A 23,497-nucleotide genomic window follows, 5' to 3' on the forward strand; every position below is an offset into this window, starting at 1 on the left:
GGGGCAGCTTGGAGGTGGTGCAGGCTCGCCGGGCTGTCCGCTAGTGCATGTGTGTGTGTTTTATTTACAACAGCGGACGGGGCGTGGCGGGGAGGGGGTGGAAACCGTCACAGCCAAAGGGAAGGCGTCCACCTGCAGACGGAGGTAGAGAAAGCGCCGTCTTCGTGTGAAGCTAGGGCGTTAATGCGTTCGTCGTTGAAAAAAAATACACGGAAAAGTAAAAGGACGGAGTGAGTAGGGGATGGAATGGGAAGGAAAATTTCCTCGGTACATCATTTTTATTCTGAGATCTTTGATTCAATTACCTGTTTTTAAATTAAATGGCCTTTTAAGTGTGTGCGATGAAAGTTTCTCTTTCGGCTAACACCTCCTTCCGCTGATCCCCTTTGCTGAGGCTAGTACTGTCAATCGAGTCGTTTGTCCCTTGAGAGTTTTTCTGCGCATCTACCCTACAAATAAATGTGTGGTGTGTGGGTGTGTATGATGCATTCTCCAAATGAATTAGAAAAATTCTCATCAAAGAAATGATAATGGGTTATTTGCTTCGTACCAAACATTATTCTAAAGTCGTTATGTGAAAGATCATGTTTAATTCTCTTAATAGCCCTGGGAAGTTACCTGACAAATGACGTTACTGTGGTTACAGATTAATGGACTCTGAAGTCTAGTGTACCTAAGTGTTGAAGCTGGGAACCACATGCTTGATCTTAATCACTATGCTATTATTGCCTCTACTGTTTCACAGTAATAGTCGCGGGTTTTTAAAAATATCTTATCCCAGCCTGGTGGGGTGGTCCAAGCCTGTAATCCCAGCCACTCAGGAGACTGAGGCAGGAGGCCAACCTCAGCAAATTTAGTGAGACCCTAAACAACTTAGTGAGACCCTATCTCAAAATAAAAAAATAGGGGCTGGAGTAGCTCACAAAGCGCCAGGGTGTTCAATCCCCAAGACAAAAACAAACTTTATCTGATTTAATCCCCACACTCCTATTACATAAATTGACAGTCTCAATTTTCACAGTTTCCTCAGAGACAGGATTTTTAAAAATGTTTTGCCTGTGTACCTCAGACATGCGCCATTTGTAGTACAAGATTCTCCAGAGTAGAGTCTTACAATAGTTTCCTCCCTCTCGCACACACGATGAAGATAGCAGTAGGAAATATTATTAAGACTTAATACTAACAGACACTTCAGAAATACAGAAGATAATCAAAAATTATTTTGAATCCTTATACTCCAATAAATTAGAAGATAGTGAAGGCATAGATAAATTTCTTAAGTCATATGATCTGCCCAGATTGAGTCAGGAGGATATAGAAAACCTAAACAGACCAATATCAATTGAGGAAATAGAAGAAACCATAAAAAGACTACCAACTAAGAAAAGCCCAGGACCGGATGGGTATACAGCAGAGTTTTACAAAACCTTTAAAGAGGAACTAATACCAATACTTTTCAAGCTACTTCGGGAAATAGAAAAAGAGGGAGAACTTCCAAATTCATTCTACGAGGCCAACATCACCCTGATACCTAAACCAGACAAAGACACTTCAAAGAAAGAAAACTACAGACCAATATCTCTAATGAACCTAGATGCAAAAATCCTCAATAAAATTCTGGCCACTCGGATACAAAAACTTATCAAAAAAATTGTGCACCATGATCAAGTAGGATTCATCCCTGGGATGCAAGGCTGGTTCAATATACGGAAATCAATAAATGTTATTCACCACATCAATAGACTTAAAAATAAGAACCACATGATCATCTCGATAGATGCGGAAAAAGCATTTGACAAAGTACAGCATCCCTTTATGTTCAAAACTCTAGAAAAACTAGGGATAACAGGAACATACCTCAATATTGTAAAAGCAATCTATGCTAAGCCTCAGGCTAGCATCATTCTGAATGGAGAAAAATTGAAGGCATTCCCTCTAAAATCTGGAACAAGACAGGGATGCCCTCTCTCACCACTTCTGTTCAACATAGTTCTCGAAACACTGGCCAGAGCAATTAGACGAAAGAAATTAAAGGCATCAAAACAGGAAAAGAAGAACTTAAATTATCACTATTTGCAGTTCACATGATTCTATACCTAGCAGACCCAAAAGGGTCTACAAAGAAACTATTAGAGCTAATAAATGAATTCAGCAAAGTGGCAGGATATAAAATCAACACGCATAAATCAAAGGCATTCCTGTATATCAGCGACAAAGCCTCTGAAATGGAAATGAGGACAACCACTCCATTCACAATATCTTCAAAAAAAATAAAATACTTGGGAATCAACCTAACAAAAGTGGTGAAAGACTTATACAATGAAAACTACAGAACCCTAAAGAGAGAAATAGAAGAAGATCTTAGAAGATGGAAAAATATACCCTGTTCATGGATAGGCAGAACTAACATCATCAAAATGGCGATATTACCAAAAGTTCTCTATAGGTTTAATGCAATGCCAATCAAAATCCCAACGGCATTTCTTGTAGAAATAGAGAAAGCAGTCATGAAATTCCTATGGAAAAACAAAAGACCCAGAATAGCAAAAACAATGCTAAGCAGGAAGTGTGAATCAGGCAGTATAGCGATACCAGACTTCAAACTATACTACAGAGCAATAGTAACAAAAACAGCATGGTACTGGTACCAAAATAGGTGGGTGGACCAATGGTACAGAATAGAGGACACAGAAACCAATCCACAAAACTACAACTATCTTATATTTGATAAAGGGGCTAAAAGCATGCAATGGAGGAAGGATAGCATCTTCAACAAATGGTGCTGGGAAAACTGGAAATCCATATGCAACAAAATGAAACTGAATCCCTTTCTCTCGCCATGCACAAAAGTGAATTCAAAATGGATCAAGGAGCTTGATATCAAATCAGAGACACGCCGTCTGATAGAAGAAAAAGTTGGCTACGATCTACAGTCGGTGGGGTCGGGCTCCAAATTCCTCAATAGGACACCCATAGCACAAAAGTTAATAACTAGAATCAACAAATGGGACTTACTCAAACTAAAAAGTTTTTTCTCAGCAAAAGATACAATAAGAGAGGTAAATAGAGAGCCTACATCCTGGGAACAAATCTTTACTCCTCACACTTCAGATAGAGCCCTAATATCCAGAGTATACAAAGAACTCAAAAAATTAGACAATAAGAGAACAAACAACCCAATCAACAAATGGGCCAAGGACCTGAACAGACACTTCTCAGAGGAGGACATACAGTCAATCAACAAGTACATGAAAAAATGCTCAACATCTCTAGCTGTCAGAGAAATGCAAATCAAAACCACCCTAAGATACCATCTCACTCCAGTAAGATTGGCAGCCATTAGGAAGTCAAACAACAACAAGTGCTGGCGAGGATGTGGGGAAAAGGGTACACTTGTACATTGCTAGTGGGACTGCAAATTGGTGCAGCCAATTTGGAAAGCAGTATGGAGATTTCTTGGAAAGCTGGGAATGGAGCCACCATTTGACCCAGCTATTCCCCTTCTCGGTCTATTCCCTAAAGACCTAAAAAGAGCATGCTATAGGGACACTGCTACATCGATGTTCATAGCAGCACAATTCACAATAGCAAGACTGTGGAACCAACCTAGATGCCCTTCAATAGATGAATGGATAAAAAAAATGTGGCATTTATACACAATGGAGTATTACTCTGCATTAAAAAATGACAAAATCATAGAATTTACAGGGAAATGGATGGCATTAGAGCAGATTATGCTAAGTGAAGCTAGCCAATCCCTAAAAAACAAATGCCAAATGTCTTCTTTGATATAAGGAAAGTAACTAAGAACAGAGTAGGGACAAAGAGCAGGAGAAGAAGATTAACATTTAACAGGGATGAGAGGTGGGAGGGAAAGGGAGAGAGAAGGGAAATTGCACGGTAATGGAAGGAGACCCTCAGGGTTATACAGTGGAGGGGGTAGAGAGAGAGGAGGGGAGGGGAGGGGAGGGGGGATAGTAGAGGATAGGAAAGGCAGCAGAATACAACAGACACTAGTATGGCAATATGTAAATCAATGGATGTGTAACTGATGTGATTCTGCAATCTGTATATGGGGTAAAAATGGGAGCTCATAACCCACTTGAATCAAATTGTGAAATATGATATATCAAGAACTATGTAATGTTTTGAACACCCAACAATAAAAAATTTAAAAAAAAAAAAGACTTAATACTGCCAAACATATTCTTTGTGTATTAACTGACTTCATAGAAATCCAAATTACATTTTTCATTACAAATTCAGAGTGCCTCTCCATGCCAACTCAAAAAGTAGGACTTTCAAATTTCTAGCAGGAACAAAAATCTGCCAAATCATTTCTCCCCTGAAATTCTAAATTAGTTAAAATTTTAAAAAAACGGAAAAAAAATTCATACAAAATTTATTAGGTACATAAAGCATGGGAGCATCAGACTCCTAAGAAGGTTTTTTTTTTTTTTTAAGCATCCCCTGAGAGTCTGTCTTTTTCTTTTTTCTTTTTTTTTTTTTTTTTGGTCAAGTCAGAATTAATCCTTCTCTCTATAAACTAGGAGGAAGGACGAAGGTGGTTATAGGCCTATAGTCCCAACTACTGGGGAGGCTGAGGCAGAGGGATCACTTGAGTCCAGGGGTTGGAGACCAGCCTGGACCACATAACAAGACCCCATCTCAAAAGAAAAAAAAGTAAAAGAAATAAAAGTTGATGAGATTTCTAAATGATATATGCCAAACACTACTTTCTATCTCTGAATCTGACTATTCTAGATACTTAAAATGAGCGTGGTCTTGAAATATGTGTCCTTTTTTGCCTGGTTTATTTCTCTTAAAATAATGCCTTCAGGGTCCATCCATGTCTTTCCATGTCAGAAGGAAATTCCTTTGTAAATCTGGATAATACACATTTTGTTTATGATCCATCCATCCGTGGACATTCAAGTTGCTTCCACTTTTTGATTGTGAATAATGCTGCTTTAAAAATGAGTGTACAAATATCTGTGAAGTCCTTGCTTTCAGTTCTCATGGGTATATATCCAGAAGTAAAATCGCTGGATCATAAGGTAATTCTGTGTTTAATTTTGTAAAGAATCACCAAAATGTTTTCCACAGCAGCTGCACCATTTTACATTTCCACCTGCGATGTACAAGGTTTCCAATTTCTTCACATACTTCAACACTTGTTATTTTCTGTGTGATTGTATGTGTACACATGCTTATATCAGCCATCTTAATGGATATGAAGTGGTATTTTTGATTTGCATTTTCCTAATGATTAGGATATTGAGCATTTTCATGTGTTTGTTATTAGTCAGCTGTTTATCTTCCTTAGATAAATATGTAGTCCATTCAAGCTTTGCCTCACTATGTTGCTGAGGCTGGCCTCAGAGTCATGATCCTCCTACTTCAGTAGGGAGTAACAAGAGACTACAGATGCGTGCTAAAGCTAAAGCACCTGGTCCTTTGTCTATTTTTTAATTGAGTTGTTTGTTTTTGCTGAGTTTTAGGAATAGTTTGCATATTGTAGATATTAGTCCCTTATCAGATGTATGATGGACATTCTCTCCCATTCTAGCATTTGCCTTTTCTTCCTGTTGATAGTGTCCCTTCATGCACAAAGCTTCATAATTTTGATGAAGTCCAGTTGACTGACTTTTCCCTTTGTTGCTTGTGCTTTTGATGTCATATATAAGAAATCATTACTGAATACAATGTCATGAAGCTTTTCCCCTTTTCTTCTAAATGTTTTATAGTGGTTGGTCTTATGTTTAGTTCTTTGTTCCATTTTAAGAATGGTGTAAGTGTATTTTTCATACTTTTCTTGTCTGGTTTGGACATCAGGTAATGCTAGTGTAGGGAGCCCACTTTGAGCCATAGAATTGGTTTGAAGATTATTTTAAGCTGCAGACATTGCAAATTCAAAAGATGTAAAAAAAAAAAAATCCTTCTGGGAGCTTCCTTTATCCACCTAAAAGAAGCAACCTCATGGAATTGAAGCTGCCATAATTTCCTTCTTCAGGGGAATTTCATGGTGTAAAGAAGTCTGAAAAACCACACGCTTAAGTGGTTATCACAAATTCTTATCTTCTCCCAAAACCTTAATTAAAAAAAAAAAAAACCACCTACTTCTTGTTCTTATAGAAACTTCCCCCGCATTCCTTTTTCCCTACTTATATCTACTAAGCCTCTAACTTCAACCAGTTAGTAAGCTAGCTCCTCCTTTTGTTAGCATCAGCGTATATAAAAATAAGTCTTTGGGAGGAGTTTGTTGTTGATGATTTGTTTTTTGTTTGTTTACTTGCAGTAGTGGGGATTGAACCCAGGGCCTCATGCATGCTAGGATTGGGGGAGTTTTCTATAAAAAAGCTTATTCGGAACTATAAGTTGATGGTGGTGTTGAGTTCTTCTGTGCCCTTGCTGATTTTCTGTTCTGTTAATCTTTTATCAGTTTAATTTGCTAGTCCTTATACATTGAACAAAAGAGAGGAAAAGTTTTTCCTCCTCAACACTAGCTTCATAAAATGAACTAAACAGTGTTTCTTCTTACTTCATATTCTGAAAAAGATCATACAGAATTAGTATTAATTCTTCTTTAAACATTTGGTAAATTTCTCCATTGAAAACTGGGATTGGAGATTTCTTTGGGGGAACTTTTATTGCAAATTCCATTTATAGTACTACTCAAATTATTGTGGTCCTCCTGCCTCAGCTTCCTGAGTAGCTGGAATTATTTTTTAGTTCTAAAATTTCCATTTTATTTCTTTCTTTTTTTTTTTCCAAAACTGGGGCTTGAACAAGAGGCACTCTGCCACTGAGCTATATTCCCAGGCCCTTTTCATTTTTTTTTTTAATATTTATTTATTTATTTTAGTTTTCGGCGGGCACAACATCTTTGTTTGTATGTGGTGCTGAGGATCGAACCCGGGCCACACGCATCCCAGGTAAGCGCGCTACCGCTTGAGCCACATCCCCAGCCCCCAATCCTTTTCATTTTTTTACTTTGAGACAGTGTCTTGCTAAATTGCCAAGGCTGGCCTCAAACTTGCCATCCTCCTGCTTCAGCCTATAAGTAGCTAGGATTACAAGTATGCATACCACCACACCTATCTTTCATTTTACTCTATCTTTTATATTATTGCCCGAACTTTCTGTTTCTTTGTTGAGACTTTTTTCATTCATTTCAAGTATGTTCATATTTGCTCATTGAAGAATTTGTATCATGGTTGCTTTAAAATCTTTGTCATATAATTCTAACATCTATGTCACCTTGGTATTATAATCATATTAATCCTTTTGGGCTTTTATAATAAAATATCAAATACTGAATGGCTTGACTAGGGCTATGGCACATGCCTGTGATCCCAGTTACTCAGAATCTGAGATAGGAGTATCACAATTTGAGGCCACTCTCAGTACTTTGGTGAGACCCAATCGCAAAAAATAAAAAGTGCTTGAAGTATACTTAGTGGTAGAACACCCCTGAGTTCAATATCTAGTACAAAAAAAACAGTGTTTTATAACAATGAAAATTTACTTCTGACACTTCTGGAGGCTGGAAAGTCTAAGATTCAGGGACCAGCAGATTCAGTGTCTACTGAGGGCGGTTGCCTGGTTCACGAATGACCATCTTTTTACTGTGTCCTTATAAGTGGAAGGAGGTAGAGAGCTTTTGGGCCTCTTTTAAAAGTCACTCATCAGATTCCTGAGAGCTCTGATCTTGTGATCTTATCACATCACAAAGGTCCCTCCTCATACCACCATCTTCGGGATTATGGCTTTTAACATACTAATTTGAGGCAGTGAACACAAGTGTTCAGACTAGCAGAATCTATTCATTATCTTTTCTCGTTCAATTTGAGCTCTTCCTGGTTCTTGGTATGGCAAGAGGCTTTCTACTGAAATCTGAACTTTTTTCACCATTGTTGGGGTGCTGGGGATGGAACGCAGGGCCTTGCACATACTAAGCAAGTGCCATATCACTGAGCTACACCCCAGTCGAAACCTGAACATTTTTGTATCATGCTATAAGACTCTGGATCTTATTTAAATCTGTTTTAAAGGGCTTTTTCTGACACTGCTCCAGCAAGGAATGGAGAACACTGCTTTTTGCTGCCAGTTGGGGGAATAAGACCAATCTCCCCTCCCATTGTCCTCCATTGGCACCCAGGGCAGGGTCTCCTCATTATAACTGTGTAGGGATGGATGTCCAGTCTCACACATGATCTCCACTGACACTGTTACTAGTAAGTGACATCATCAACTGATGGGATGAAAGTCCCAACTTCCTTCAGGGTCTTCTCTGACACCATGATGACAGGAGTGTTAGAGCACATCATCGAGCCTCTTGAAGGAAGAAGTCTAGGCTCCCCACTCAGACTTTGTCTGCACATGGTTGGGGGGATGGAGAGCATCCCAGCTTTATCTGAAAAAAAAAAAAAGCGTTGTTTTTGTTGTTTTTTTTTTTTTTTCAGAAAAAAATAATCACAGTTTTTTTCTGTGGTGTTTGGCTAGAATAGAGGCAGTATCATAAAAGTTTTCTGTCAGGCAGGGGATGTAGCTTAGTGATGAGTCCTTGCCTGACATGCATTGGAATCCTGGGTTAGATCCCCAGCACCAACTCACCCACCCACCCACCCCCGCCACCAAAAAAAAAAAAAAAAAAACAGAGAAAGAGCAGAAGGTAAAATACATGGCTGGAGATGTAACACAATGATAGAGCACTTGCCCAGCACTATAAAAGTAACTAACTTTTAAATTAGCTTTATTTCTTTATAGCTACCCCCTTCTTGATCCTTCGGCCAAAGAGAACAGATTTTTGGCATTTCTTGGTGACCGGCTTCTTCAGCACCAAGTCTGAGATATATAAGAAAAAAAGTAAATAAATAAACAGTGGAACTTGCCACTGTGTCATTTCGTAGGCCCTGAGGCCCCTAGCTTTCTGCCTTCTTCTCTACTTTTCAGGGTCTCATTATGTTTAGTTTATATATAATGCCCAGGGATTTTAGTTGCACTTAAAGGAAGGAATAAAGGAAAGTTTATCTACTCCACCTTTCCAGAAGCAGAATTCTCCATGGAGAATTTGTATGACAGAAATTGACACATGTCAAGAATTCTGAAAACCAAGTTCTGTTCTAGGCAGGGCAGCCATAGGCATTTAAGCAGGGCAATGATGAAATCAAAGGGAACTGACCAAACCGTAGCCCTCCATTCAAAGTGATTGAACATGCAAGGTGGCAATTTAGGAAGAGTTATTGACTTCCCAGAAGTTAATCTGCCATCTCCTGGGCTCCCTATACTTAATAGGCAGCTTTGCTAACTGAGCACCCATCCTTCTCAGGAAAGCAGCACCTGGAAGATTTGATGAATTGCAGTCTCTTCTTTCTATGCCAGCACTACCATCAGTGACTAGTACTCAGGAAGTGTTTGGATGCCGTGGCAAGGTTCATAACATGTTTAGGGAATAGAATGTACTTGAAGATCGTGGTTAAGTCTCCAAACTTAGAGATCCCTGCTTCCATCAGAAAAGTGACAGGAAGAGAGAACTCCAGCAGGATCTTCCCAAACCTCATCTAGAAGAAGAAAATTTCACCAAATATCCATTTAGAGAAAACTTCCCATGGAAAGAAAAGAATCTTTGCAGAGCAGATGAAAAGATGAGCCATGTATGTAAAGATCCAGACAAAATTTCTCAAGAAAAATTGGGGTGCACCACTATTATCAAAGCTAGCTTATGTCCCATGAGAGAAAAGCTTATGACATCATGTTGATGGAATGCATTGGCTGAAAGAGACCTTGATAAGAAAAGAAAATGCTATGTCAGACCAAAAAATATTGAGGAAGAATACAAATATTTCAAAAAGTATGCTCAAGTCAACTCATATCTGTAATTCCAGCAACTTAGGGGCTGAAGCAGGAAGATTACAAGTTTAAAGTCAGCCTAAACAATTTAGCAAGATGCTATCTCAAAATAACTGAATAATTAAGAGGGCTTAGTGATAAATGCCTCTGGGCCCAAACCCCAGTATGGGGCCAGGGTGGGAGCAGGAGAGGAGTATCATCATATCTCAGATGTTGCTCAGAGAATCTCCTGGATGATCAAGTCCCTGAAGAAGGATGTACAGGCTGTGATGACCCCAGGATCCAGGTAACAGTGCCCCATTTGGACCAGATGCCACCAACCCAAGGTTAGGATCACAGCAGGACCTCCACAAGAGCAAGACAGAGCAGTCTTTTCCACACTACACAACACAGGAGACCTCTTTATTAACCCCTCCCCACACAAATGAATGCCACATGCCTAAGAATGCCACAGCATTCTGTCAGAGGTCAGGTATTACCAAGATATTCCAGGAGACAGTTCTTGAAAACCTTCCCCCACTTCTAGAAAGTGAGGCAGAACCTCCCCAGGAATAATCACTGAGAGTCTTCACTGGTCCATTGCCCCCTCCAGTGGCAAGAAGTTCCAGCCTCTGTCCACACAGCCAGGTGACAGATGCAGCTCACCTTCCAGGTTAATTCTAGCTTGTAATGGAACCATTTCTGAAGCTCTAGAACCTCAGGAAGATAATTTCTTCTCTATTAAAATGATTTTTCTCCTTCCTTTTGGTGCTGTTAACGTGATAACACAATGGCTCACATAGATGTGTGACAAAATTACAATTTGTAAGATGTTTTACAACTGTAGAACATAAATGAATCTCACAGTTCATTGCTTCCATTTCATCTGTAGATCGTGTAATTATAGGGTTTTGTTTGTTTGTTTGTTTTGTTTGTGGTACTGTGGATGGACCCAGGGCCTCATATGTTTTAGGCAGCCCTCTATTAATGAGTTAGATCCTTAGCTGTTTTGTTTTGTTTTGAGATAGAGACTCCTTAAATGCAGGCTTGACCTTGAACTTGAAATTTTCCTTCTTTAGTCTCCCAAGGAGTTGGGATTACAAGGGGCACAACTCCACACCAGACTTAATTATAGTATTTTTGAAGTTGTTAACAAATTCACTAAAGTAATCCAGAAATATGGCAATCATTTTTTTATGTCCTAAAATAATTTTTCTCATTTGTTTTTATTGCTTTAAGTGATTATACAACAGCTCAAATGGAAATGCCATAAGATGATAATTTCTAGGACAGTGTTTTTTAAATTTACATCTATAGAAATATTAATATTATAAATTGTTTCTATCTTGTTTGATTTTTACATAGTGAAATCAGTAAATTTTTATTGCTGGTTAGGAAGACTTTTCTGTTGATCCAAAAACAGCATTTTTTGGTCTTTCTTGTAGAGCAATTTTGAATTTTCTCCTTTTTAGTTGCACTGCTGAAGTTAAATGTGTATATAATTGCTCAAACAGAAGCTCAGCAAAATTGTAATTCTTAAGATTATATTTTGTAGGTATGGTTTATTTAGAAGTTAATTTTCTGAGTCATATGTTTTCTTTCCTTGAATTTCTAGACAGAATAAGGGTAGTGCTCTAGTTGATGCTCTTTCCAGAACAGTATCTGGAATTTTATATGAGTAACCTTGCCATAAAGAACATTTTGTAGGGAAGGCAGAATTTTACATCTGCTCTCTTAAGAGATTTTTTTTCATCTGGGTAAGAGAATTAAATCTATATAAGAAAAATCGACAGGGAAAAAGAATATAAATTTATTTAATTCAAGTTTTATGTGGTACAGGAGTCTTCATAAGGACATGAAGAATCAAAGACACAGAGATATAAATATATGCCAGCTTAGATAATGAGTAGTAAATTAATGAAGATAAGAAAAGCAGAGATAATTGAGCTGGGACAATTAATTGGGTAAAATGGATGGGAGAATCAGGATTAGTCTAAAAAAGGTTGGTTATACAGATTTCCCTCTGCCTCAACTTCTTGTCCTTGATGATAAGAATGGTACTTTCCTTTTGGTATAGCAAGGACAAAGAGTTTCATCTCTTGCACCTGCTGTTTTTGAAGTGGCCTTAACTCAAATTAGTATGCTCCTTGTTTTCTTAACTCCTTCCATTTGAAACTCAAAAGTTCACTTCTACGGAGCTGAATTGACTGTAATGGTAATATTAATTTGTTTACAAAACAACAAAAAAGGAGATTTAAAACAAAACCCTCTAAGCTGGGCAGTATTGGCGCTCATCTGTCTGTAGCACCAGTTAACTCGGGAGGCCAGGCAGGAGCATCACTTAAACCCAGGAGTTTGAGCCCAGCCTGGAAGGTATAGTGAAACCCTGTTTCAAAAAAACTAAAACACATGACTGAAAAAAGGAAAGAGCAAACTAATGGAAGAATAGTTAACAAGATCTGAAGGGCACAGATATAGTTTTGTAGTTATGTTTTAAAAATTCTTTTTGAAACCGGGCACCATGGTGCACGCCTTTAAACCGACTGAGCAATTTAGTGAGACCCTGTTCAAAATAAAAACTATATATATATATATATATAAAGGGCTGTGTATGTAGCTCAGAGATAAAGCGTCCCTGGGTTCAAACCCCAGTATGAAAAGCAGAAAAAGAAAACGGTTTCGAAACATGACTGTTCTGGACGTTCCAAGTTGACAGGTGAAAGGTACGAGGAGAAGAAAACGTGCCCGGCCAGCAGGGAGCGCCAAGGGTGCTATACTTTGTGCCACGCCCCTCTCCCGCCTCTACTTCCGCTTCCGAGGAGTCGAGGGCTCGCATTTCCGGGAGCGGGCCGCGTGGCTTGTGTTGCTGCGGGTCTCAACATGGTGGGGACTCCGTTCGTCGTCCCACCCGGGCCGATTCTTTCTCTGAACCCGCAGGAAGACGTCCAGTTTCAGAAGGAGGTGCAGCAGGTCCGCCATCGCGTAACCCAGGTGAGCGGACGCACGGTCCGGGCTGCGAGGGAAGGCGGTGAGTCTTGCCGGGAGCTTTCCGGTTCGCGCGGTTCGCGGCCCGGACGCGACCTGCCTTCCCTAGGCTTCTGCTACCTCCAGGGCCTTCCACAGTGAGCTCCCGACCGAATGGGGGACCGACCTTATGAGTTTAGAGGCCACGGTGGGCGAGACGAGGAGGTTTACTCTGATGGAGAAATACTGTGGGGTTTGGTCGCTAAGTTTTAGGGTGTTCCTGTGGAGACTAGAGGGAGGCATGGGGTGACGCAGGAGAAGAAGGGAACCAGCCGAGGGGTTCCCACAGATTAATACCATGTTCGGGGATGTCAGGCTTCTGCTTTACCGCCCAAAATTACATGCCCGGTAGTTTGAGAGTTAAGATATTATTTACCAAGTTCCCTTTGCTGATTGGAGCCCTCGACATCAAGTTTATATTTTCCTTGGTTTATAGCACAATATGTATTGTGAAAAAAACTAAGTTTTTCTTACAGAAGATAAGGGTGTGATCACAGAGACACTCAGAGGTTAGTCTACATGTGAAGGTTAACAAGCTTCTGGAAAAATGTTCCATTAGATAGGAATAAACAGTGATTTGCGTCGAAAGTTGAAGGACGCACTCTATGGAATTCTTTGGGTGGAAGATCTAAAGTGATGTAATCAGATATTTACTTGCTTGTCTATCCATTCAGCCTAACCTCCAAAGCATGTACTTGATGCTGGTGCTGGGAATTCAGGCCTGAGAAAACAGTGGCGATTGTTCTTGTGGGGATATAGACAACAAACAACTAATTCTTTAAATTATTACTATGACAAGTAAAAATATAGGGTAGGTTCTTCAGCAGAGCACTAGAGTTTTGAAAGTTTTGTTGCAGTGTTCATGTTTTTAAAATGCTTTTTTATCTGGTCTTTTTGTCTTCAGCAAAAAAAGCAAGAAAAACTTACTCCTGGAGTAATTTTTGTGGGCCATCTGCCTCCAGCACTTTATGAAACCCAAATCAAAGCATATTTCTCCCAGTTTGGCACTATTACAAGATTTAGACTATCCAGAAGTAAAAAGGTAAGTTTTCTTAAGCCAAATTGAATCGATAGTTTTGTTTTTGAATATCACTTTTAACAGATTACAGATCATACTTACATATTATTGCTTATCAGATTTCAGAAAAGGGGATGAGATTTAAACAGCCTTGAGAAAAGTCAGTGTTATTTTAAATATTTTGCCAAAGTGATTGTCCCAAATCCTCAAATTAAATTGACAGTCTTGGTAAATGAGCCATATTACCTTGTGGCTCCTAGGCCCAGGGATAAATGAACTTAAATTCGAAGACTGGGTTCATCTTGTATGCCTCATAGAGCCAACTCTTTAATAGCAAAAGTTTATATAGTAAGTAGTTAAGGATAAGTATTCTGTAGTTGGACTACCTAAGTTTGAGGCCTAGCTATACTAGTGACTAGCAACTGCTCGTCTGACCATGGACAAATTATATAACTTCTTCCTGCTTCGTTTTTTTGTGATCTAAAATAAAATTTTAAAAACCCACAATTTTCTAAAAATATTTTAACAAAGATCAAAGAGGTAATGAATTTAAAGTTCTTAGAATTAAATACCACAGGTGTTATTGTTTTATCATACTTAATCTTCTAAGAAAAAAAGACTTATGTGGTTTATTTCAAGAACAAAGGAGTGGCCCACTTCATTTATTTCCTCCACACATTTATTGGTTGTAGCTGAGACATCTAGGATATATACCCATTTTCTGCTAGTTGTCCTAAAACAGCAGGTTATAAATTTTATATTGTCTAAGCAACATCTCAACATTAAATGAATTGATGCTGGAATATAACTCAGTGGTAGAAAACTTGCCTTATATAGCACTATGTGCTATATATGTTTCGTTTTGTCTTCCATTATTTTGTTTTTGAGACAGGATCTTGCTGAGTTTGAACTTGGAATCCTGCTTCGGCCTCTTGAGCCCCTGGGATTACAGGCATGCACCACCACACCCAGTTTACATATGGTTTTAAAGGGAATCTTAAATTTCCATCTCACCAGAATCACATGTTTTTTTGTGTTTCCCTCTGCCTTCTTTTTCTCTATTTACCTACTTATAATAGTTTCTTATATGGAGATTTCAAATATCCTGAAGTTGACTAGAGAATAAATTAGGTGTCCACCATACAGCTTTATCAAATTGATACCACATTTGCTTTAGATGTTTCTTGTTTAAAAAATGGAGTATAGGTGAAATTGAAATTTTATACCCTTCTCCAATCTTCCTCGCCTCCTTCCAGCATTCAGGAAATTAGTCTGAATAAAATTAGTGGTTTTCAATGCTATATGTGTTTTTAAATCTTTACTAAATGTTTATTAATGATAAATGTTGATGTTCATTTACTTGGTTTGTTTTTTTTTTTTATTAATTGTAAACTATAGCATTTTGTAAGGTGTGTGTTTGGGGTTTTTTGTTTTTGTTTTTTGGTTTTTTGTTTCCTTTAGTAATCTGTTTTGAGCTTTATTCATGTAACTGGTGCATTATTCTGTTTTGGTTTGGTTTGGTTTGGGTTTTTTGCCTGTATTTTATTTGCTTATTTTTGTATGTGGTGCTAAGGGTTGAACCCAGTGCCTTACCCATGCTAGGCAAGCCCTAAGGTTTCTACAGTTTTTCACACTTTTTTTCTTTCGGCAGTACTGAGGATCGAACCCACGGTGTTGCACATTGCCAGTCAGTCTCTCTACCATTGAGTTTTTTTTGTTTGTTTTTTAAGAGAGAGAGAATTTTTTTAATATTTATTTTTTTTTTAGTTCTCGGCGGACACAACATCTTTGTTTGTATGTGGTGCTGAGGATCAAACCCGGGCCGCACGCATGCCAGGCGAGCGTGCTACCGCTTGAGCCACATCCCCAGCCCATCTACCATTGAGTTATATCTCCAGCCACAGTTCTTCTATTGGTAAAGCATCATATAACATGCTTGGTATTAGGAATTTATGACTAGTAAGACTGCCAGTTAGCAAAGAACTGTGGGAACCTGCCAGATTTCCTTTATAAATGGGACATTGCTATTGAAAATATTCTAGCCATAGTAATCATGTGTTTATATAAAAATATACGAGTACCTAAAAATCCACTGTTTGGATGACTTTGTATTCCCCCACCCCCACCCCAGACAATCCCTGGAATACATGAATTAAAGTTGGAATTATAGGTATCAAAATTGCTGATAAGGTACTAATGAGTATTATTTAAATTTAAGGCAATTTAGGGGTTGATGACTTGTTAGAGTATAATTATTTTTGTGGTGGATTTCCATTGCAGACTGGAAATAGCAGAGGCTATGCCTTTGTGGAGTTTAAGTCTGAAGATGTTGCCAAGATAGTTGCTGAAACAATGAATAACTACCTTTTTGGTGAAAGACTCTTGGTGTGTAAGTGCTCTTATCTTACCCTGGAGATGCTTCTGTTGGTGCATGACTGATGTGAAAGACAGATGGCTTAGCTGCTTTGGATATGCCACTTCATCTCTGGGATGGTTCTTGTAAGGAGTGGTACAAGGATGTAAGTTTTCCAGGAAGGTTATGGTGGAAATTTAAAATTTTTTTCTAGCATGAAAACAGTATATACACTGAGATGGAATTGAACAAATTACTTCAGGGATGTTTGAGGGAAGCTGCTAATCTATCCTCAGTGAGTAGTGAGAAAACCTTCCTTTGGGAGGTATTATTTAAATTGAAACCTGGAGATTAAGCAGGAGGGAACCAGGTGAAGGGGTGGGAATGATGAAGCTGCTTTGACATTCTTTATATAGTTGTAGGCATAGGCAGGTTTTTCTAGAATAGTATTTGGGGGACTCTAGCATGCAAAAAGGAGTAAATTTTACAGCACAAGCCAGAACATGTACAGATGTATGTAAACATAACTAAAGAAAAAGTCCAGTGACATAATTCTTAAACCCCTGTTTAAGAATTGGTGTTCTCTTCAGCTAAATTGATTTTATTGCCCCAAAAGGCCACTGTGAGTTTGAAAAATATTGCTTTTACATCATGTTGTTGAGTATAGAGTGGCCATGATTGTTGTATTTGCCTTGTTCTTAGTAAAGTTGAGTATTATACTTACTGACCATGGGAATTCATCTTTTGTGAATTGTCTGTTCATATCTTTTGCCTTGGCTTAATATCTTTCACAAAAACTCTTTCCTAGCTTCCGTGTTACATTATTTTGTGAATATTTGCATACTGCAGTGTAGTCATTGTTACCCTTCGCTCTGTTCTATTTGTTGTTTTCCTAGCTTTATATTTTGAATTCAGGTCTACAGAGAAACAGAACAGCATGAAGAACATACTGCTCTCTTGAATTCACCCTTTTTTAAATATTCTGATACATTGACTTTATCTCTCCTCATCTATATAAACATACTCACTTTTGTTTCATTGATCTATTTGAAATAAACAGTCATAATACTAGAACATTAAATGGCTTTATAAGGAGTGGTACAAGGATGTAAGTTTTCCAGGAAGGTTATAGTGGAAATTTAAAAATTTTTTCTAGCATGAGAACAGTATTTTCACTGAGATGGAATTATACAGATTACTTCAGGGATGTTTGAGGGAAGCTGCTAATCTATCCTCAGTGGGTAGTGAGAAAACTACCCACAATCCTCCTGTCTCAGCCTCCCAAGATGCTGGGATACAAGTATATGCCACTGTGCCTGGCTAAAAGACAGTTTTGAGATGACTAAAGAAACATAAAGGAGGGTAGGGCTCTTGCCTAGCATGCATGGGGCACTGGGTTCGGTCCTCAGCACCACATTAAAAAAATAAAGCCATTTTGTCCATCTACAACTATACAAACATTTTTTTTTTAAAGAAACATAAAGACAGACATTATATACTATGATATTGTGGTTGTGTAGGGGAATTTTCTTAACTCTGAAGAGATTTATGATGGGCTAACAGCAAAGGTAAGGAATCACATTTCAAAATCAGTCTAAATGACAATGACTGCAACTCTTTCACACAAGCCATATAGGGAGTACAGGAGCAACAACACCAGATTAGAAGTTCATTCCACAAAAATTGGCAAATGGAGACAGTAGTTTTTGCATTCCCAGAGATACAAGAGCATCCCTGTCCAGATTTCACTACACTTGGGAGGCAGGGATCAGTTTCTGGCCATCCCACTTTTCCAGGTTTTTGAGCTGACAGGGCTGCCCAGGTAGCATATCTCTATCCCAGTTCCTATTGCTGTCAGAGGGACTTCCAGATGCCTGGGGGAGATCACAGGTTCCTTCTCATAGTAACAGAATGGCTTGCCAGGAGGAAGTAGTTCAGGTAGGTGAAGTGAATAATGTTGCGTGTGCTATACTGAGTCTGACTGTGGAAGATAGCAGAAAGGATCCCAAACAATTGGTTGTTCTGCCCCAAAGCATTAACTCACTCCATTAGGGTATAATTGGTTTATCTATTGCTCTAGTGTGAGATTACACATCATGATCATGATGTGAGAAATAACACTAGGGGAATTTCTAAAACTAACATGGAAAGCTTTTCCTACCACTTGGTTGAAAACTTTTACTTCTTAAAAATAGGTCGTTTTATGCCACCAGAAAAAGTACACAAAGAACTTTTTAAAGAGTGGAATACTCCATTTCGTCAGCCATCGTATCCAGCCGTGAAGCGGTATAATCGAAAGCGGACATTTTTTCAAAAACTGCAAATGGAAGAGCGATTTAAAAAGAAAGAAAAATTGCTCAGGAAAAAATTAGCAGCAAAAGGAATTAATTATGATTTTCCTTCATTGGTAAGCATTCTTTCATGAAATTATTTCAGTGGTTTCTCTTAGGGGTAGACTTTGTACCTCACTAGTTATAAAATGTGTCTGTGACTATAAAAAGTAATCCAGTACTTATCACACATTGGGTTTTTAGGTTTTGAGTTTTTTGTTGTTTTTTTCCTCCCTTTTTCTCCTTCTGTGCTGATGATTGAACCCAGCCTAAACCTCTCACATACTAAGCATGTGCTCCAACACTGAGCTGCACTCCGTACTCCTAACCCCACATAGTAGGCTTTGACTAATTTACTTACGTGTTTGTGTTAATGGGGATTGAACCCAGGGGTGCTCTATCACTTAGCCACATCCCCTTTTTATCATTTTGAGACTCGTTCTCACTAAGGTACCCAGGCTGGCCTTGAACTTGGCAATCCTCTTGCCTTACCTCTTAAGTCACTGGGATGGCAGACTTGTGCCACCCGTCACAGTTTGTCTTTTAAACAGCCCGTGGATTCTTCGTAAACAATTGGTAACAGATCTTATTTCTTCCATTATATGGAAGAGAAAATCCTTTTTTAAGGAATTGCTTGATTTGCATTACCCTCCCCCCACACCTACTGAGGATTGAGCCCAGCGGTACTTCACCACTGAGCTATATCTCCAGCCCTTTTTGTTTTGTTTCGGTCTGGGGATTTTGGAGACAGGGTTTGATTAAGTTGTTCAGGCTGTCCTTGAATTGTGTTTCCTTCTACCTCAGCCTTCTGGGTAAAAGTAGGCATGTACTAACACCCCTGACTTGCATGACTTTCCTTAGTTTTTAATTTATTGAAGTTGAACCACTATTTAACCAAAAGCCATCGTGCTCTTAGATTACCACTTAAATGTGACTTTACCAGAAATGTTTACTGTATGCTCTCAATAAATATCAAGACTGTAAATTGTTCATCCCTATTACGCCATTCTAGTTAAAATTTTCTCGTGTTCTTTAGTAAGCATCAATTCTGAGATTTAAACATACAGAAATGTGCTGAAATACACAAGCCAACATACAGGAAGATGAGTTGGCACAGGTGTTCATCTAGTTCTACTTGGTTGTAAAGGAACACTGAGGCGGCCTTGCTGAATCTTAATTTCTCCAGTCACAGTAATTAATTAGTTGTTAAGAAATGACATCTTGGACTGGGCTTGTGGCTCAGTCGTACTGTGCTTGCCTAGCATGCGTGAGGCACTGGGTTCGATCCTCAGCACCACATAAAAATAAAGACAATAAAGTCCATCAACAACGAAAAAAATATTTAAAAAAAAAAGAAAGAAAGAAATGACATCTTAAGAGTAAGAGAGAATTTTTTAATATTTATTTTTTAGTTTTTGGCGGACACAACATCTTTGTTTGTTTGTGGTGCTGAGGATCGAACCCGGGCCACACGCATGCCAGGCGAGAGCGCTACCGCTTGAGCCACATCCCCAGCCCACTTCCTGGTTGTTAATTGTTTGCCAAACACAATCCCAATCACAGTCTTAAACGGTACTGGAGTATTCACGTCATGGCCTTTGGCCAACTGAACTGTGTGGGAGTTGGACTGTAAAACTTGAAAATGGGCAAATAAATATTTTTTTTCTGTACCCTCTTTGTACTTAGAAAAGCAGTGTGGCTTCATTGCCACAATCCTGAGCTTAGCCCTGTGGGCTATAGGGGTAGCATTTGTAACTTCTTTGTTTGAAATTTTAGCAAAACAAGGGGGAACACGTTTCAAATAATAAAATCTTTAGAAATCTACAATTAACCAGGTAAAATTGTATTTATATTATATGCTAGATAGTAGAGAAAGAAATAGGCATAATCAAAAAATAGCTGAAAGAAATATGCAAATTGTTAAAGTCTTGATTTATTTTAAGGTTTTATCATCCAGTAAGACCAAAGATCCTTCAGATAAACCTACAAAGAAGAAAAAGTCTTCAGGCATACCAAAGAAGAAGAAGAAGCGGGTTTCTAAAGGCACTGCTGCCACTCCTGACAAGTCTATAGATAGCCAGGTAACCTGTCTTCATATTCTGGGCACAGGTATTCCAAAATAATTTCAACGAAGAAATGTGGTTTCTGCTATTATCATTTTGGTGACATTTCTGGTAGGTTCTTTTTTTTTTTTTTTTTTTTTTTTTTTTGGTAGTTGTAGATGGACAGAATGCCTTTATTTTATTTGATTATTTTTATGTGGTGCTGAGGGTCAAACCCAGTGCCTCACATATGCTAGGCAAGTGCTCTGCCACTGAGCTACAGCCCCAGCCCATCTGGTAGTTCTTAACTGATGATAGCAGTTTGTTATCTAAAATAATTGAGTATATTCCACTTAATGAGTTTCCATACTCAAGTTGATAAAACACCTACGCCCTTTATTTTCTCCAATTATATTACTGAAAGATAAATGGAAGCCAAATATAACATTGCACAACTTCTAAAACGAGAAGGGAGCTGATATTTTTGGCTAAAGTCATTTCCGCTATCATTCCACATTTATGTATTATAATCTGCTTGATTCCAGGGCCCCACACCAGTTTGTACACCAACATTTTTAGAGAAACGAAAATCTGAAGTGGCGGGAATGGATGATGATGAAGATGATGAAATAGTTTTCAAGCTGCCCGTTTATGATGCAGAAGGAGCAGTAGAGACTCCAACACCTAAACAGTCAGGGAAGAAAAGACGAAGACAAGAACCAAGCAGTGATTCTGAACGTATTATATGAATATATATCTTCTGACAAAATGTGATGGTTTTCTTACAGTGGGTGACTATATTATACAAGGTACAATGAAATGTAACCATCAATAGACTCAAAAGAGAAAACATGCTATTTGGAAAGCAATCAGTACTTTGGCCTTTTTGCCTCTGTTGAAGTACGGGGGTACATCAGAGCTTGCAGTGGTTGGGCTCACACTGCCTTTGCCCTGGTTCAGTTTTCCTATCCCCTCTTTATTTTGCCTGTGTTAAAGGGTCACTGTTAACTGTACATTTAACAACTAATCTGAAGCTATTTTTATCGCCACCAAATAAAGACAGTCAATCCTGCTTATCATCTGTGGGGTTCTTGTGCACATTTAAGCCATCAGAGTATTTTAGATTTCAGCATCAGGTGGCTGAAATGAAGATTATATGGAGAGTGAAAATGTAGTTCAGATGTTCATACAGATTCACAAGTACTCGTTTTTTACCAGTAATGTTAGTTTTGGGTGGGCCAGCATGAATTGATAACTACAATTTTGAATCAGTATCAAACATGAAATTGTGTCCAGGATACAAACCATGAACAGCAAATAAAATTTTTCTACACATTATTTGTAAACAAGACTTAAGGAGCTTGGAGGGGGCAAATTTCTGTGTTCTTGCTTCCCTTTTAAGTTTGTACCCTTGAAATGTGCTGTTGTGTTAATTAATCCAAATTCATTAAAATCTATCCTTCCCTACCATTTTATCACCCAGTATTTGTTAAATTTGTAACATAAATGCTCTGATGTAAAACAGTTGGTTTCAAGTGTATGCAAAGAATAGACAGTGACAGGCACAAGAAAATGTTCATATGGTCCAGTGAATGGGTAGCAACTTTCTGAAGCATTCTGAACTTTGTGGATCCGAAATTTCCTTGATTACCATTCTGTGAAAATAAATAAGCTTCTCTGTTCAGAAACATGTCATGTTTTATTACCCCAAGGATTATATGCATTTAAACACACAAAAGACAAGATGAAATGAATATTTCTTCCTTACCAACCTGTCACTCATCCCACTCCACAGGTAGGGTGCCATTCATTAGCCCTTCATGGGAAAGAACTTCCTGCCTGTGGAGCAGTGAGGTGGATATTTTTAATTAGCAGAGCTAAAATTATACAATTACACAGAATAGTAGATGAAGTTCTTCAGAAAATCATCAAAAGTGGCATGGATTACATTTCATAAGAGTAGTGGAACCTGATATGGAAATCCCTCAGCCAATATAATAGTCTATAGTAAGTCAAGTACAAATAAGGTGACGAGAATAAAACTAAAATTGTGCAATCATGACCACAGCAATTCAAAAGCATTTTTTATAAAGATGTACACAAAATAATGCTCTGGAATTACAGGTGGTTTTCCCCTTTTTGTAATTCTTTTTTTCTTTTTTTTTTTTTAATTTTTTATTTATTTTTTAGTTTTCGGCAGACACATCTTTGTATGTGGTGCTGAGGATTGAACCCGGGCCGCATGCATGCCAGGGGAGCGCGCTACCGCTTGAGCCACATCCCCAGCCCTTTTTGTAATTCTTAAAAACCATGAGTACTATACTTGGCATTTGTGTGTTTGTGTAATCGTAACAAAGTTGAAAAGGAATCCACAAGTAAAGTTCAGTTAGAGCCAGATATGTCATGAAATGAAGTATAAATTATTAAATAAAACAAATTTGGATTGCAGGTAAAATGGCAAATGAATAAACTTAGAGGTTCAAGATTGGGTTTTCTTCCATGATATTTGGAATGTGTGTAGCAGTGTCCAAGGCAACTTATGATTATGACTGGAAATTGTAGATCTGACCAGTTTGAGACTTGAAAAATAAGGATTGTCTCTGCTAATATGGATTCTAAATTACCACTTGCATACAGCAAAGGGTGTTTCTCATTGAAAGGCAGAATCTGGGCAGCTGTCCATGTGGCTATTGTAGACTGCTTTATCCTGGACTATTATGCCATTTCTACTTTTCTATAGGCAGAAATATTTATGGCCCAAAATTGAATGTCATGGGGCATCCTGTGGACCACATAGTAACAAACTATATAGCCAGTGGGGCCAACTCCAACCAACTACCTGTTTTCTGTATTTTTAAATGGTTGGGCAGGGAAATGGTGGAAATCAAAATTCAGTACC

General features: G+C 38.4%; 1 protein-coding gene across 2 annotated transcripts; it reads left to right on the forward strand.

Moving 5' to 3' along the window:
- The first annotated feature begins 109 nt into the window (after nucleotides 1-109).
- Nifk (nucleolar protein interacting with the FHA domain of MKI67) lies at nucleotides 110-22,286 on the forward strand. Of its 2 annotated transcripts, XM_046456841.2 has the most exons (8): nucleotides 114-230; nucleotides 6,866-6,935; nucleotides 12,541-12,822; nucleotides 13,760-13,897; nucleotides 16,154-16,262; nucleotides 18,422-18,633; nucleotides 20,500-20,637; nucleotides 21,144-22,286. In XM_046456841.2, exons 1-8 carry the CDS (start codon nucleotides 184-186, stop codon nucleotides 21,345-21,347), a joined length of 1,200 nt encoding a protein of 399 aa, XP_046312797.1. In that variant the 5' UTR covers nucleotides 114-183; the 3' UTR covers nucleotides 21,348-22,286. The 2 variants fall into 2 exon arrangements, with proteins under 2 accessions (XP_058439224.1, XP_046312797.1); XM_058583241.1 differs by lacking the exon at nucleotides 6,866-6,935 and having other exon boundaries at nucleotides 110-230.
- The last annotated feature ends 1,211 nt before the right edge of the window (nucleotides 22,287-23,497 follow it).

Source organism: Marmota monax, unplaced genomic scaffold (assembly GCF_021218885.2).
Source record: "Marmota monax isolate L192 unplaced genomic scaffold, Marmota_monax_Labrador192_F-V1.1 WCK01_AAM20220418_F8-fsc00121, whole genome shotgun sequence".
In the NCBI taxonomy this organism is placed as follows: Eukaryota; Metazoa; Chordata; class Mammalia; order Rodentia; family Sciuridae; genus Marmota; species Marmota monax.

Bases quoted from the DNA above. Each gene is read 5' to 3' on its own strand.
- Nifk (XM_046456841.2), top strand. From the start codon at position 184: ATGCGTTCGTCGTTGAAAAAAAATACACGGAAAAGTAAAAGGACGGA. The intron at 231-6,865 runs GTGAGTAGGGGA...TATTTATTTTAG, and splicing joins CGGAAAAGTAAAAGGACGGA to TTTTCGGCGGGCACAACATC. The intron at 6,936-12,540 runs GTAAGCGCGCTA...GGACGTTCCAAG, and splicing joins CCGGGCCACACGCATCCCAG to TTGACAGGTGAAAGGTACGA.